This window comes from Pristiophorus japonicus, chromosome 12 (genome assembly GCF_044704955.1).
Source record: "Pristiophorus japonicus isolate sPriJap1 chromosome 12, sPriJap1.hap1, whole genome shotgun sequence".
NCBI lineage: Eukaryota > Metazoa > Chordata > Chondrichthyes > Pristiophoridae > Pristiophorus > Pristiophorus japonicus.
In genome coordinates this window covers 14,772,219-14,787,969 of record NC_091988.1, presented here as the reverse complement: position 1 = coordinate 14,787,969, position 15,751 = coordinate 14,772,219, and the positions used below count along the sequence as shown (strand labels likewise).

General features: G+C 46.7%; 1 protein-coding gene across 1 annotated transcript in view; it reads right to left on the bottom strand.

Annotated features, from left to right (window-relative positions):
- Positions 1-15,751, bottom strand: part of LOC139277139 (FERM domain-containing protein 4B-like) — a 419,374-nt gene that overhangs the window by 175,568 nt on the left and 228,055 nt on the right. The window contains 1 exon segment of the mRNA XM_070895191.1: positions 905-999. Within this exon segment, the coding sequence (XP_070751292.1) occupies positions 905-999 (95 nt within the window).

Sequence of the window (15,751 nt, the reverse complement as noted above, 5' to 3'; positions counted from 1 at the left end):
TAAATGTCCACAGATCCGTGAAGGTAGCAGGACAGGTAGATAGGGTGGTTAAGAAGACATACGGGAAACTTGCCTTTATTAGCTGAAACATAGAATATAAGAGAAGGGAGGTTATGCTTGAATGGTATAAAACACTAGTTAGGGCACAGCTAGAGTACTGCATGTAGTTCTGGTCAGTACACTACAGGAGAGATGTGATTGCACTGGAGAGGGTACAGAGGTAATTTACGAGAATGTTGTCAGGACTGGAGAATTTTAGCTATGAGGAAAGATTGGATAGGATGGGTTTGTTTTCTTCGGAACAGTGGAGGCTGTAGGGAGAATTAATTGAGGTGTATAAAATTATGAGGGGCCTGGATAGAATGGATAGGAAGGATATATTTCCCTTCGCAGAGAGTACAATGACAAGGGGTCATACATTTAAAGTAATTGGTAGAAGGATCTGAGGGGAGCTGAGGAGAACCCTTTTCACCCAGAGGGAGGTAGGGGTCTGGAACTCACTGCCTGAAAGGGTGGTAGAGGGAGAAATATCGATCACATTTAAAAACTACTTGGATGTGCACTTGAAGTGCTGTAATCTATAGGGCTATGGACCAAGATCTGGAAAGTGGGATTAGGCCGAATGAACTCCTTCTGTGCTATAGATTTCTATGATTCTTCTGATTCTAAATTCAGTACTTGGATGGAATCATTCTGAGTCTGCAGCTTGTAATATTTCCTGGATAATGATAATATAATTCCTGGCAAGATTGATAAGGATTTTTGGTTGCTAGTACCGAATTCCAAAATGAGCTGTTTACAGCGGTGAACTACACTAAACAGCGAAACATTGTCATAACTGCGTTGTGCTGCCACTTCTGTATGTTGTAGTGTTGTAGATTAAGATTTAGACTGGTTTACTTACGTGTCATCAATAAACGTTATTCCAAAGTATTCCTTCTCTTTGAGGTTAAAATGAGATGCCACCAGATCCAACAGCTCCCGGGACAAAAGCTTTGGCTGCAAAATAATATCAACGTCTGTCAACTTGGAATAAAAGAACATTTTATAAATGAACATCATCATCATAGGCAGTCCCTCGGAATCGAGGAAGACTTGCTTCCACTCTAAAAATGAGTCCTTAGATGGCTGAACAGTCCAATACGAGAATCACAGTCCCTGTCACAGGTGGGATAGACAGTTGTTGAAGGAAAGGGTGGGTGGGACAGGTTTGCCACACGCTTTTTCCGCTGCCTGCGCTTGGTTTCTGCATGCTCTCGGCGACGAGACCCGAGGTGCTCAGCGCCCTCCTGGATGCACTTCCTCCACTTAGGGTGGTCTTTGGCCAGAGACTCCCAGGTGTCAGTGGGGATGTTGCACTTTATCAGGGAGGCTTTGAGGGTGTCCTTGTAAATGAACAATCATATTTCTCAGTAAAACGGTGCACATTGAGGAAAATTATGTCATTTATTTTCACGGTGCTAGTTTAAGTTCCTTGGCCTAGAAATTGGATACAGCCCAAAAACGGGTGGGAGTATCACCCGGTGCTATTTGCCTATGCCTGATCAAAGTGGTGCAGGCAGCAGGGAAAGTTTGTGCTGCCTGCTCATTGACATGATTGCAGTTCCGATCTCAGTACTAAACGCACTGCTGATTGGCTTAGCGCCCAACAGGAGGGCCAATATCGGGTGCAGTCGACTGGCCAATAAAGTTTGGCCAAGGCTCTCTGGGTTACTTAAAGGGGAGGTGCTTTGTTGCAGAAGCACCTCATTGTCAGTGTAAATAAAGCCATGGCCCAACAGTCTAGGGAAAGGGCTAGAATATATTCTGATGCAGCACTGGAGGCCTTGGTCCTGGGGGAACAAAGACACCACAGTGGGGGCAGGAGGCCTTCAAGACTGAATACAAGAAGGATCTGGGAGTAGATTGCTCAAGCCATCACTTCAATGAGTGGTGTCCCCAGGACCTGGATCCAGTGCCACAAAAAGTTTAATTACCTCACACGAATGGTCAAGATGAGTGAATGCATCATCAAATGCCACATCCCACCTTCTGCATCATTAGTTTCTCACACAGCTCAACACTCACGTACTGACAATACTAGCAATCGCCATTCACATCTCACAATCATAGCTTCACTTCATCCTCACACATGTACCGCTGCTGCAGCACACACACACCTGCATCTCACACGTTGCACACACTGCCAGCTATTTAACCACGGCAGGCACATCGCCCAAACACACTCAGTGACACACTTCCCATTTTCTTGCAGGCCAAGGAAGCGCACAACCGCCGGGAACACCAGCAGGAGGGCAAGCCGGAATTGAGAAACTCACGGACTTGGAGGAGGCAGTGCTCACAATAATTGGAGGAGCAATGGCTATCGGGGGAAGTGTAAAGCATTGCTGATGATGACGGAATGCTCAGGTCGAATCCTTCTTCTGACATCCCACAAGCTGCTGATGGTATATGCTTCCTCCCCCTCCCCCCCTCCAGCCCCCCGCCGTCCCCTCCTAACAACCTGACCTTTGGGCATTTCTCCTTTCAGACACCCAAGAACTGCGAGCAGCCCAGCCTGTCTCTGAGGTTGTAGAGGAGGAGAGTTAAGGAGAAGAGGCACCATCACTCGAGCTGACACTCGCGGACACCAGCTCAGAAAACGCCACTGCGCGTACTGTAGAGGGTAGTATAAAGGTGAGATCTGCATGTGGTAAGTCACCAGGCACCAGCGGGCTGTAGCCGGGCCAGGGGGAAAGGGTAGCTGGGAGCTGGGGTTCCAGCTCCCCGGAGGGTGAGTTCGTGCACAGCTTCTGCCGCACAGGACTCAGATGGTGACCTCAATGCGGCGTCCTGTAGAAGAAGAGTGATAGGCATGCACGCAGAAATGCTAGGTACATTGGCAAGCCTGCCAGAGAGCCTCTTGTCAGGATCAAGGAGCATGGAGGAGTCCGGCTCCAACTTTGCATGGGGTTTTGCACAAAGCTAGGAGCCCATTGGAAAACCTATGGACCCAATCATGATGCTGGGTGTAATGGGTGATCTTGCAGCTTCCATTGCAGCACAGGCGGAAATGACCCAACGTCTCAGTGCTGCCATGCAAGCTCAGACTGCTGCCATTGTGGCTGGGTTTATGAGTCTGCAAAGGGGCTTGCAGAGTGTCACAGCAGTCCAGCAATCTGTGCTTCAACGGACGGCCAGGAATGATGAGGCGCCACCCCAGGGGAGTGGCAGTGAAGACTTTAAGGATAGAATTAAGAAACAGGAAATGTTTTAAGATTGTAGTGGGAGCTGTAGGCCCCCTGGTAGTAGTGAAGTGGTAGATTGTATAAATGCAGAGACTAGACAAGCATTTAGCAAAGGCAGAGTGGTTTTTATAGGATTTAAAATTTTCATATGGATTGGGATAAGCAGACGAGCACATGTCAGAAAAGTAATTCATTTCTTGATTGCATCCGGGATATTTTTCTGCAACAATATGTCCAAGAATCAACAAGGAAGCACGCCATATTAGGTTTAGTAATGATTAATTAACCAGATTTAGTTAACAGCTGAATGGTGTGTGAACATTTATCCAATAGCGATCATAACATGATCGAGTTCAAAGTTGTGTTTGAAAGGGAGAAACACGAAACAGCTACGAAGATTCTAGATTTAGGTAAGGCCGACTTCAATGTGACGAGACGGAGCCTGTCCAAAGATACAAAGAACAGCAAAGGGTAACAAAACAGTTCGTTAGAACTACAAAATGGGAGTATGAAAAGAAACTTGCAAGGGATATCAAAATCAACACAAAAAATGTTTACAACTTTATTAGGAAAAAAGAGGGCAGTCAGGAGCAATGTTGGCACCTTGAAAACTGATATCGGTGATATTGTCAATGAAAACAAGGAAATGGCGGACATGTTGAATAATGACTTTACGTCAGTATTTACAGTAGAGGAAGAGGATGGCATGCCGGAAATCCCAAGGAAACTAATATTGAACCAGGGACAGGGACTCACCAAAATTATAATAAGCAAATTAAAGTGATGAAGAAAATAGTGGCACTAAAGAGTGACAAACCTCCAGCAACAGATGGTTTCCATCCCAGGGTTTAAAGGAAGTAGGTGAGCACATTGCAGATGCCCCAACTCTAATCTTCCAAAGTTCTCTCGATTCAGGAACTATTCCTTTAGATTGGAAAAGTGTGCATGTCACTTTGCTATTTAAGAAGGACATGTTTATTCGCAACACCAAAATTCTGATTGGTCTCCTTGGATGATAAGACCTGATTGCTGATTGGTCACCTTGGAGGACACGACACATCCAGCAGTTTCTCTGGAATGTGTAATTAGATCCTCCCCGCCTACATAATCCATTACTTTGCAAAGTGTAATTCAAAGCATTCTGATTGCATGCTCCAGACAGAACAGAGCTCACTTGGAACAGACAGGACTCACTCTCGCAGCTTAAGACGTTTCCCCATTTCCCCAAATAAGTTCCTGCCCCCACTCCCCAAATGCCTGACCTCCACCAACCCCATCCCCCCCCCACCACCGAGATCCTGACCTTCTCATCCCGCCCAGGTTCCTGACCTCCCTCCCCCCACAAAGTTCCAGGCCCCCCGCTGACCATCCCAAGTTCCTGCCCTGCCCCCCCCGCCCCCTCGCCCATAGATGGGGCATTGTGCGTGGGTTACGGATTGTTAACAGGTTTATTGGGTATGAAGTGAATAGTGACAGCTTTCCGAGAAATCAACCAGGTCGAGGAGAGGAGAGGGAGAAGCTGGTGCGGGTATAAAGGGGGTGGGGTTGGAAGAACGTGATCTGTTTTACCATCTGGATCACATTCTTGCTCTCATTCCACCCACCTTAGACCTGAATCACGAACTTCCCCCATCCCCACTGTGCCCTCCGTGCTCTTTAGCCACCCTCCCCACCAAGGTCCTGACCTTCTCTCCTCGAGTTCCTGACCTCAATCCCTCCTCCTCTCCTCGAGTTCCTGACCTCAATCCCTCCTCCTCTCCTCTCTCTCCATTTCTCTCTCTGCCCCCACTCCCCTCCCCACTCTCCCCCAACCTTCACTCTCCCCTCCCCTCATCTCTCACGCCCTCTCTCCCCCTCTCTCTCCCTCCCCTCTCTCTCTCTCTCTCCTCCTCCCTCCCTCTCGCTCCTCCCTCCCTCTCACTCCTCCTCCCTCCCTCTCGCTCTCTCCTCCCTTCCATCTTTCTCCCCTCCCCTCCCTCTTCCCTCCCCTCTTTCTCACCCTCCACTCCCTCTCCCCTCCCCGCTCTATCTCTCTCTCTCCCCCGAACTCTCTCTCTCTCTCGCCCCTCCTCTACCTCTCTCCCCTGCTCTCCTTCTCTCCCCTGCTCGCCGTCTCCATCTCTTTCCATCTCTCTCTCTCTGCCTCCTCTCCTCTGGGTTCAAGTCCCACACCAGGAACTTCAACACATAAATCCAGGCTGACACTCTAGTGTAGTGTTGAGAGAGTGCTGCACTGTCAGAGACTTTGGGATGAGACGTTAAACCAAGGGCCTGTCTGCCCTCTCACGTGGATGTAAAAGATCCCATGGCACTATTTTGAAGAAGAGCAGGGGAGTTACCCTGGTGTTCTAACCAATATTTATCCCTCAATTTACAAAACAAAAAAACTGATTATCTGGCCATTATCATGTTGCTGTTTGTGGGAGCTTGCTGTGCACAAAATTGGCTGCAGTGTTTCCCACATTACAATACTGACTACACTTCAAAAGTATTTCATTTGCTATAAAGTGCTTTGAAATGTCCTGTGGTCATAAAGGCACTATATAAATGCAAGTCTTTCTTTCTTTTTATCTCTCTCTATCTTTCCCCCTCCTCTCTCTCTCCCCGTCTCTCTCTCCCATCTCCGATTCTCTCTCTCTCTCTCTCCCTCCGAAGGCCATAAAAATGTTTGTGGAAATAATCACAGCGATATTCTAGTCAGAAGTCCTGAAGGCTCCTTTAGTAGAGTCATTGATTTTTGGAAAAGCCCCAGTAGCAGGCTCGAGCGGCAATGGCAGCAGCTGCAGGCTTGGCAATATGTCCGGCGCCACTCCCATCTTCCTCATATATCGTACTGCGCATGCGCGACCGCATCGAGTGCATATGTACACGACCAAATAAGTGTGTATGCACGTAGGGAGTCAAAAAAACGGCGTGCAAATAGTCACTCCGATTTAAGAATGGTGAAAGAGGGAAACCATGGATTTATAGACCAGTTAGCAGAATATCTGTTGTCTGGAAATGACTAGTCTAGAATTAAGCATAGGGTGACTGAACACATGAACATTTTCAGCTGATCAGAGAGCGCCAGCATGGATGTGTAAAAGGTACTTCATGCCTGATAAGAACATAAGAACAGAAGAAATAGGAGCAGGAGTCGGCCACATGGCCCTTTGAGCCTGCTCCGCCATTTAATAAGATCATGGCTGATCCGATCATGGACTCAGCTCCACTTTCCCACCCGCTTTCCATAATCCCTTATTCCCTTATCGTTTAAGAAACTGTCTATTTCTGTCTTAAATTTATGCAATGTCCCAACTTCCACTGCTCTCTGAGGCAGCGAATTCCACAGATTTACAACCCTCTGAAAGAAGAAATTTCTCCTCATCTCAGTTTTAAATGGGCGGCCCCTTATTCTAAGATCATGCCCTCTAGTTCTAGTCTCCACCATCAGTGGAAACATCCTCTCTGCATCCACCTTGTCAAGCCCCCTCATAATCTTATACGTTTCGATAAGATCACCTCTCATTCTTCTGAATTCCAATGAGTAGAGGCCCAACCTACTCAACCTTTCCTCATAAGTCAACCCCCTCATCTCCGGAATCAACCTATTGAACCTTCTCTGAACTGCCTCCAAAGCAAGTATATCCTTTCGTAAATATGGAAACCAAAACTGCACGCAATATTCCAGATGTGGCCTCACCAATACCCTGTATGACTGTAGCAAGACTTCCCTGCTTTTATACTCTGTCCCCTTTGCAATAAAGGCCAAGATTCCATTGGCCTTCCTGATCACTTGCTATACCTGCATACTATCCTTTTGTGTTTCATGCACAAGTGCCCCCAAGTCCCACTGTACTGCAGCACTTTGCAATCTTTCTCCATTTAAATAATAACTTGCTCTTTGATTTTTTTCTGTCAAAGTGCATGACCTCACACTTTCCAACATTATATTCCATCTGTCAAATTTTTACCCACTCACTTAGCCTGTCTATATCCTTTTGCAGATTTTTTGTGTCCTCCTCACACATTACTTTTCCTCCCATCTTTGTATCATCAGCAAACTTGGCTACGTTACACTTAGTCCCTTCTTCCAAGTCGTTAATATAGATTGTAAATAGTTGGGGTCCCAGCACTAATCCCTGCGACACTCCACTAGTTACTGAGAATTACCATTTATCCCGACTCTCTGTTTTCTGTTCGTTAGCCAATCCTCTATCCATGCTAATAAAAAAGGGAAGGTGGCTCAACCGTGGCTATCAAGGGAAATCAGGGATAGTATTAAAGCCAAGGAAGTGGCATACAAATTGGCCAGAAATAGCAGCGAACCCGGGGACTGGGAGAAATTTAGAACTCAGCAGAGGAGGGTGTTAAAAAAACAAGCCTGAAGGCTTTGTGTCTTAATGCAAGGAGTATCCGTAATAAGGTGGATGAATTAACTGTGCAAATAGATGTCAACAAATATGATGTGATCGGGATTACGGAGACGTGGCTCCAGGATGATCAGGGTTGGGAACTCAACATCCAGGGGTATTCAACATTCAGGAAGGATAGAATAAAAGGAAAAGGAGGTGGGGTAGCATTGCTGTTTAAAGAGGAGATTAATGCAAAAGTTAGGAAGGACATTAGCTTGGATGATGTGGAATCTATATGGGTAGAGCTACAGAACACCAAAGGGCAAAAAACGTTAGTGGGAGTTGTGTACAGACCTCCAAACAGTAGTAGTGATGTTGGAGAGGGCATCAAACAGGAAATTAGGGGTGCATGCAATAAAGGTGCAGCAGTTATAATGGGTGACTTTAATATGCACATAGATTGTGCTAGCCAAATTGGAAGCAATACGGTAGAGGAGGATTTCCTGGAGTGCATAAGGGATGGTTTTCTAGACCAATATGTCGAGGAACCAACTAGGGGGGAGGCCATCTTAGACTGGGTGTTGTGTAATGAGAGAGGATTAATTAGCAATCTCGTTGTGTGAGGCCTCTTGGGGAAGAGTGACCATAATATGGTGGAATTCTGCATTAGGATGGAGAATGAAACAGTTAATTAGAGACCATGGTCCAGAACTTAAAGAAGGATAACTTTGAAGGTAAGAGGCGTGAATTGGCTAAGATAGATTGGTGAATGATACTTAAGGGGTTGACTGTGGATGGGCAATGGCAGACATTTAGAGACTGCATGGATGAACTACAACAATTGTACATTCCTGTCTGGCATAAAAATAAAAAAGGGAAGGTGGCTCAACCGTGGCTATCAAGGGAAATCAGGGATAGTATTAAAGCCAAGGAAGTGGCATACAAATTGTCCAGAAATAGCAGTGAACCCGGGGACTGGGAGAAATTTAGAACTCAGCAGAGGAGTACAAAGGGTTTGATTAGGGCAGGGAAAATGGCGTACGAGAAGAAGCTTGCAGGGAACATTAAGACGGATTGCAAAAGTTTCGATAGATATGTAAAGAGAAAAAGGTTAGTAAAGACAAACGTAGGCCCCGTGCAGTCAGAATCAGGGGAAGTCATAACGGGGAACAAAGAAATGGCAGACCAATTGAACAAGTACTTTGGTTCGGTATTCACTAAGGAGGACACAAACAACCTTCCGGATATAAAAGGGGTCAGAGGGTCTAGTAAGGAGGAGAAACTGAGGGAAATCCTTATTAGTCAGGAAATTGTGTTGGGGAAATTGATGGGATTGAAGGCCGATAAATCCCCAGGGCCTGATGGACTGCATCCCAGAGTACTTAAGGAGGTGGCCTTGGATTTAGTGGATGCATTGACAGTCATTTTCTAACATTCCATTGACTCTGGATCAGTTCCTATCGAGTGGAGGGTAGCCAATGTAACCCCACTTTTTAAAAAAGGAGGGAGAGAAAACAGGGAATTATAGACCGGTCAGCCTGACCTCAGTAGTGGGTAAAATGATGGAATCAATTATTAAGGATGTCATAGCAGCGCATTTGGAAAGAGGTGACATGATAGGTCCAAGTCAGCATGGATTTGTGAAAGGGAAATCATGCTTGACAAATCTTCTGGAATTTTTTGAGGATGTTTCCAGTAGAGTGGACAAGGGAGAACCAGTTGATGTGGTATATTTAGACTTTCAGAAGGCTTTCGACAAGGTCCCACACAAGAGATTAATGTGCAAAGTTAAAGCACATGGGATTGGTGGTAGTGTGCTGACATGGATTGAGAACTGGTTGTCAGACAGGAAGCAAAGAGTAGGAGTAAATGGGTACTTTTCAGAATGGCAGGCAGTGACTAGTGGGGTACCGCAGGGTTCTGTGCTGGGGCCTCAGCTGTTTACACTGTACATTAATGATTTAGATGAGGGGATTAAATGTACTATCTCCATATTTGCGGATGACACTAAGTTGGGTGGCAGTGTGAGCTGCGAGGAGGATGCTATGAGGCTGCAGAGTGACTTGGATAGGTTGGGTGAGTGGGCAAATGCATGGCAGATGAAGTATAATGTGGATAACTGTGAGGTTATCCACTTTGGTGGTAAAAACAGAGAGACAGACTATTATCTGAATGGTGACAGATTAGGAAAAGGAGGTGCAACGAGACCTGGGTGTCATGGTACATCAGTCATTGAAGGTTGGCATGCAGGTACAGCAGGCGGTTAAGAAAGCAAATGGCATGTTGGCCTTCATAGCGAGGGGATTTGAGTACAGGGGCAGGGAGGTGTTGCTACAGTTGTAAAGGGCCTTGGTGAGGCCACACCTGGAGTATTGTGTACAGTTTTGGTCTCCTAACTTGAGGAAGGACATTCTTGCTATTGAGGGAGTGCAGCGAAGGTTCACCAGACTGATTCCCGGGATGGTGGGACTGACCTATCAAGAAAGACTGGATCAACTGGGCTTGTATTCACTGGAGTTCAGAAGAATGAGAGGGGACCTCATAGAAACGTTTAAAATTCTGATGGGTTTAGACAGGTTAGATGCAGGAAGAATGTTCCCAATGTTGGGGAAGTCCAGAACCAGGGGTCACAGTCTAAGGATAAGGGGTAAGCCATTTAGGACCGAGATGAGGAGAAACTTCTTCACCCAGAGAGTGGTGAACCTGTGGAATTATCTACCACAGAAAGTAGTTGAGGCCAATTCACTAAATATATTCAAAAGGGAGTTAGATGAAGTCCTTACTACTAGGGGAATCAAGGTGTATGGCGAGAAAGCAGGAATGGGGTACTGAAGTTGCATGTTCAGCCATGAACTCATTGAATGGCGGTGCAGGCTAGAAGGGCTGAATGGCCTACTCCTGCACCTATTTTCTATGGTTCGATGTTTCTATATTACCCCCAACCCCGTGAACTTTTATCTTGTGCAGTAACCTTTTATGTGGCACCTTGTCAAATGCCTTCTGGAAGTCCAAATACACCACATCCACTGGTTCCCCTTTATCCACCCTGTTCGTTACATCCTCAAAGAATTCTAGCAAATTTGCCAAACATGACTTCCCCTTCATAAATCCATGCTGAGTCTGACTGACCGAATTTTGCTTTTCCAAATGTCCTGCTACTGCTTCTTTAATAATGGACTCCAGCATTTTCTCAACCAGGGATGTTTGGCTAACTGGTCTATAGTTTCCTGCTTTTTGTCTGCCTCCTTTTTTAAATAGGGGCGTTACATTTGCAGTGTTCCAATCTGCTGGGACCTACCCAGAATCCAGGGAATTTTGGTAAATTACAAACAATGCATCCACAATCCCTACTGCAACTTCTCTTAAGACCCTAGGATGCAAGCCATCAGGTCCAGGTGATTTATCTGCCTTTCGTCCCATTATCTTACTGAGTACCACCTCCTTAGTGATTGTGATTGTGTTAAGTTCCTCCCCCGCAATAGCCCCTTGACTATCCACTGTTGGAATATTGTTAGTGTCCTCTACCATAATGAACCTGATTGAATTTTTTGAAGAGGGGATTTTTGTAGTGGACAGGGTAATGTCGATGGATGTTATTTATATGGACTTACAGAAGGCATTCAATAAAGTATCTCATAAGAGACTGTTAACTAAAGTTGAAGCCAATGGAATTGAAAGCACATTATTGACCTGGTTAAGAAATTGGCTTTGCTTCAGGAGACAGAGATTAGGGATAATGGGCAGCTACTCTAATCGGCAGGATGTGACTCGTGATATCCTGCAAGGATCTGTGTTGGGGCCTCAACCATTCACCACATTTATTAATGACTTAGATAATGGGATAGAAAGCCACATATCCAAATTTGCCAGTGACACAAAGATAGGTGGCACTGTAAGCAATGTAGATGGAAGCATACAATTATAAAGAGACATTGATAGATTCGATAAATGAGCAAAACAGTGACAAATAAATTTTAATGTAGGCAAATTTGAGGTCATCTACTTTGGACCTATAAAGGATAGAGCAGGGTACTTTCTAAATGGTGAAAAGCTAAAAACAGTGATGGTCCAAAGAGACTTGGGGGTCCAGGTATATAGATCATTAAAATGTCATGAACAGGTACAGAAAATAATCAAAAAGGCTAATGGGATGCAGGCCTTTATATCTAGAGAACTCGAATACAAGGTGATAGAAGTCATGCTTCAGCTATACAAAGCCCTAGTTAGACCACACCTGAAGTACTATGAGCAGTTCTTAGAAAGGATATGTTGGCCTTGGAGGGAGTGCAGTGTAGGTTTACCAGAACGATAGAGAGAAACTATTTCTGCTGGTTGGGGAGTCTTGGACTAGGGGGTATAGTCTAAAAAATAGAGCCAGACCTTTCAGGAGTGAAATTAGGAAACATTTCTACACACAAAGGGTGGTAGAAGTTTGGAACTCTCTTCCGCAAATGGCAATTGATGCTAGATCATTGTTAATTTTAGATCTGAGATTGATAGCTTTTTGTTAATCAAAGGTATTAAGGGATATGGGGCAAAGACGGGTATATGGAGTTAGGTCGCAGATCAGCCATGATTGCACTGAATGGCGGAACAGGCTCGAGGGGCTAAATAGCCTACTCCTGTTCCTCTGTTCCTGTGTACTTCCTTGGAGCAAGAACCTGCTATCCTCTCTCAGGATGACAGCTTTCCTACTCCCACCACGGTCACTCCGCCAGTGTCCTTGCTGCTACCTGTCAGCCAGCCAGCCCAGAATGCTGCCGCCCATGCCGAGGTGGTGCGGTCTACAGCCGGGCCATCTAGGGCAAGAACCATCAGTTGTCTCTCGCATTGAAAGTCAGGGTGTTATGATGCAACCACTGGGGAAGCACTTCATAGCAGCACTAGGTTAGGTAAAGGGACACAAAAAATAGACACAAAGGGAATGCACAAAGCTGATTAGTTGACTTTGTTCTTTTGCTTTGAATTTGATAAATTTATAAAGTATGTTTGGAATGTATGTATTGTGATGGCTGTCATTTCAGCTTTGTGCCCAGGAGCACACTGTGATGTTCATTGACAAAGGGATGGTAAGATGGGGAAGTGGTGATCAATGGGGATCAGGGGTTTCATTCACTGCAACTGGGGTCTGATGTGGCACTCATGGGCAGCCCGTCTGGAACGGGATTGTGGAGCCTGCCTCTTCCCTTTCTCCTCCTCCTCTTCCTCTTCCTCCTTCTCAGGTGGTCCCGCAACTGGTGGTGGCATAAGCTGCACGTTCATGATGGCCATGTTGTGGAGCATGCAGCAGGCTACCACGAAATGGGACACCTACTCCGGCATGTACTGGAGGGCTTCTCCTGAACAATGAGGGCAGCAGAACCATTGCTTGAGATCCTCGTTGGTCTTCTCGATGACATTCCTGGTGGCAGCATGGCTGTCATTACATGAGTGGAGGGGTTGCAGAGGGGACTCATGAGAGAGGTACAGAGCAGATAGCCCTTGACTCCGAGCAGCCACCCTTGGGTTTGAAGTGGTAGCTGGATGATTGCTGGCACACTGGACTGGCACAGATTGAGTGGGTAAAAATTTGGCAGATATAATGTTGGAAAGTGTGAGATCATGCACTTTGGCAGAAAAAAAATCAAACAGCAAGTTATTATGTAAATGGAGAAAGATTGCAAAGTGCTGCATTACAGCAGGACCTGGGGGTACTTGTGCATGAAACACTAAAGGATAGTATGCAGGTACAGTAAGTGATCAGGAAGGCCAATGGAATCTTGGCCTTTATTGCAAAGGGGATGCAGAATAAAAGCAGGGAAGTCTTGCTACAGTTATACAGGGTATTGGTGAGGCCACACCTGGAATACTGCGTGCAGTTTTGGTTTCCATATTTACGAAAGGATATACTTGCTTTGGAGGCAGTTCAGAGAAGGTTCACTAGGTTGATTCCAGGGATGAAGGAGTTGACTTATGAGGAAAGGTTGAGTAGGTTGGGCCTCTACTCATTGGAATTCAGAAGAATGCAAGGTGATCTTATCGAAACGTATAAGATTATGAGGGGGCTTGACAAGGTAGATGCAGAGAGGATGTTTCCACTGATGGTGGAGACTAGAACTAGAGGGCATGATCTTAGAATAAGTGGCAGCCCATTTAAATCAGAGATGAGGAGGAATTTCTTCTCTCAGAGGGTTGTAGATCTGTGGAATTCACTGCCTCAGAGAGCTGTGGAAGCCGGGACATTGAATCAATTTGAAAAAGAGATAGACGTTTCTTAACCGATAAGGGGTTATGGGGTTATGGAGAGCGGACAGGGAAGAGTCCATGATTGGATCAGCCATGATCATATTAAATGGTGGAGCAGGCTCGAGGGGCTGTATGGCCTACTCCTGTTCCTATTTCTTATGTTCTTATGGGGAAGCCCGCTAGCAAAGACACATGCGTGCTCCTCCTGCTTCTCTCTGCTCAGAGAGAAGACAATGACGTCCCTTCTCCTGGTGTAGAGAGCCTCTGTGACCTCTCGGATGCAGTGATGGATGGCAAACTGGAAGCTGTTTAGCTATGTCTCCTGCTCCAGACTGGAAGGATCTGGTGGCGAAACAAATTGAAAGCCAGGGTCATCTTGAGGGTGGCTGAGAGAGCCATCATCGCCTTGCTCTGATGCTGCAGGTCTGGTTTCAGGAGGTGGCAGAGTTCTGTGACCACTCCTTGGTGAAGCGGAGTCCCCTAATACAAAGCTCCTGGCTTAAGTGCAGGCAGGAGAAGTGCTCTCGGAAGAATCTAGGTGGGTAAGGCCTCCTGCTGAGAGCCCTCCTCTTCCCTCTGTGGGCATCTTGTCCTCTTCTTTGCTGCTTCTGCTCCATCTCCCTGTCATAGTCGAGTGCGGCGGGGACTGTAAGTAGAGCTCCCAGAACTGGCAGCACACGCTGAGCAAAAGCCTTTCAAAGAGAAGCAAGATGTTTTCCATTCGCAGCAACACTCCCCATCACCTCAGCAACTTTAAGTAACTTTAGAAAGCTCGAAACAGTTGCACAAGTTTGGATGCGAGTAAGCGCCAAAACGATAAAGAAAACAAATTTCTGTAAGTGGCTCGATGCAAAACAAGTTGGAGCTTGAGAATAATGCATCATGGCAACATAGGGCTACAGGATCTTTTGAAAAGGATGGGAAATTGGGAAAGGAGGGGAAGCAGCAATATTGATAAAAGAGACAGGAGCCGAAATTGCCCCTCTGAGAAATGCCTGTTTGCACCTCAACCCAGCGGCCATGCTGCGGAATCCAGTGGCCGCCGAGGTTTCGTGCAATGGCCACCGATATCGGTATTCCCGTGACGCGGCTTGGCCGCCGTGTGCAGCCCTGCACCTCTTCCCCTTCACTTCCGCGCGGGTGATTGACAGCACTCTTCAGTGCGTCATCACTCCGCGCACCATCGAAGTCCCGGGAAGGAAGCCCCTTGAAAAACCGTGCGGCCGCGCGGCGATCCCAGGAGTTGCTTTTTTCCGCTGTTGTCTCGTTGCAGATGCACATCGCTGGAGCCTCCTTCAAGGCGTGTTGATTTAACAGACTTTTTGACGTTGTTAAACTTGCAGTGCAAGGCTTCAGTGCGCACTGCTTGCCCAGTGCTGGAGGTGCCTCCCAGCTATAGAAGAGGGAGGCTACTTTGAGGAGGCTGCCTTTGTGGAGGGTCATGAGACGGGGGGGCAATGCTGGCAGGCCAATGCCTCCTGTGCATTGTGTGTGCCGCTGAGGCACAGCGGAGAAGGCGGCACCGGGGGCAAGGGATGCAGAGGCAGCAGAGGCAAGGGCTAGTGCAGCATGATGGAGAGGACCAGGGAGATGGCCGCAGAGGAAAATCAAGAGAGCTGGCAGACGAAGCACCTCAGTAAGGGCTACCCCCAAGGAGGAGGGTTGGGTTGGCTGACCCCCTCCAGCAGACAATGGGCGAGCAGCCCAGGAGGCAGCCTGCAGTGGAGCCAGATGTTGGGCAGCATCAGCCTGCAGGTGACTATTTCCATGGGCCAACCTATGAGCCCTCTCACACATCATTCCTGCACAGTGTCATGAGAGACCTGATCACAAATTCCAAACACCAAATAAACATTTATTACAACTGAAACAATGGGTCTCAAATACACTTACGTTATCCATTATCACCCTTGTCCAACTCTTTCTTACCCGCCCTCTTACGCAGACCTATCCTTACAGTACGCC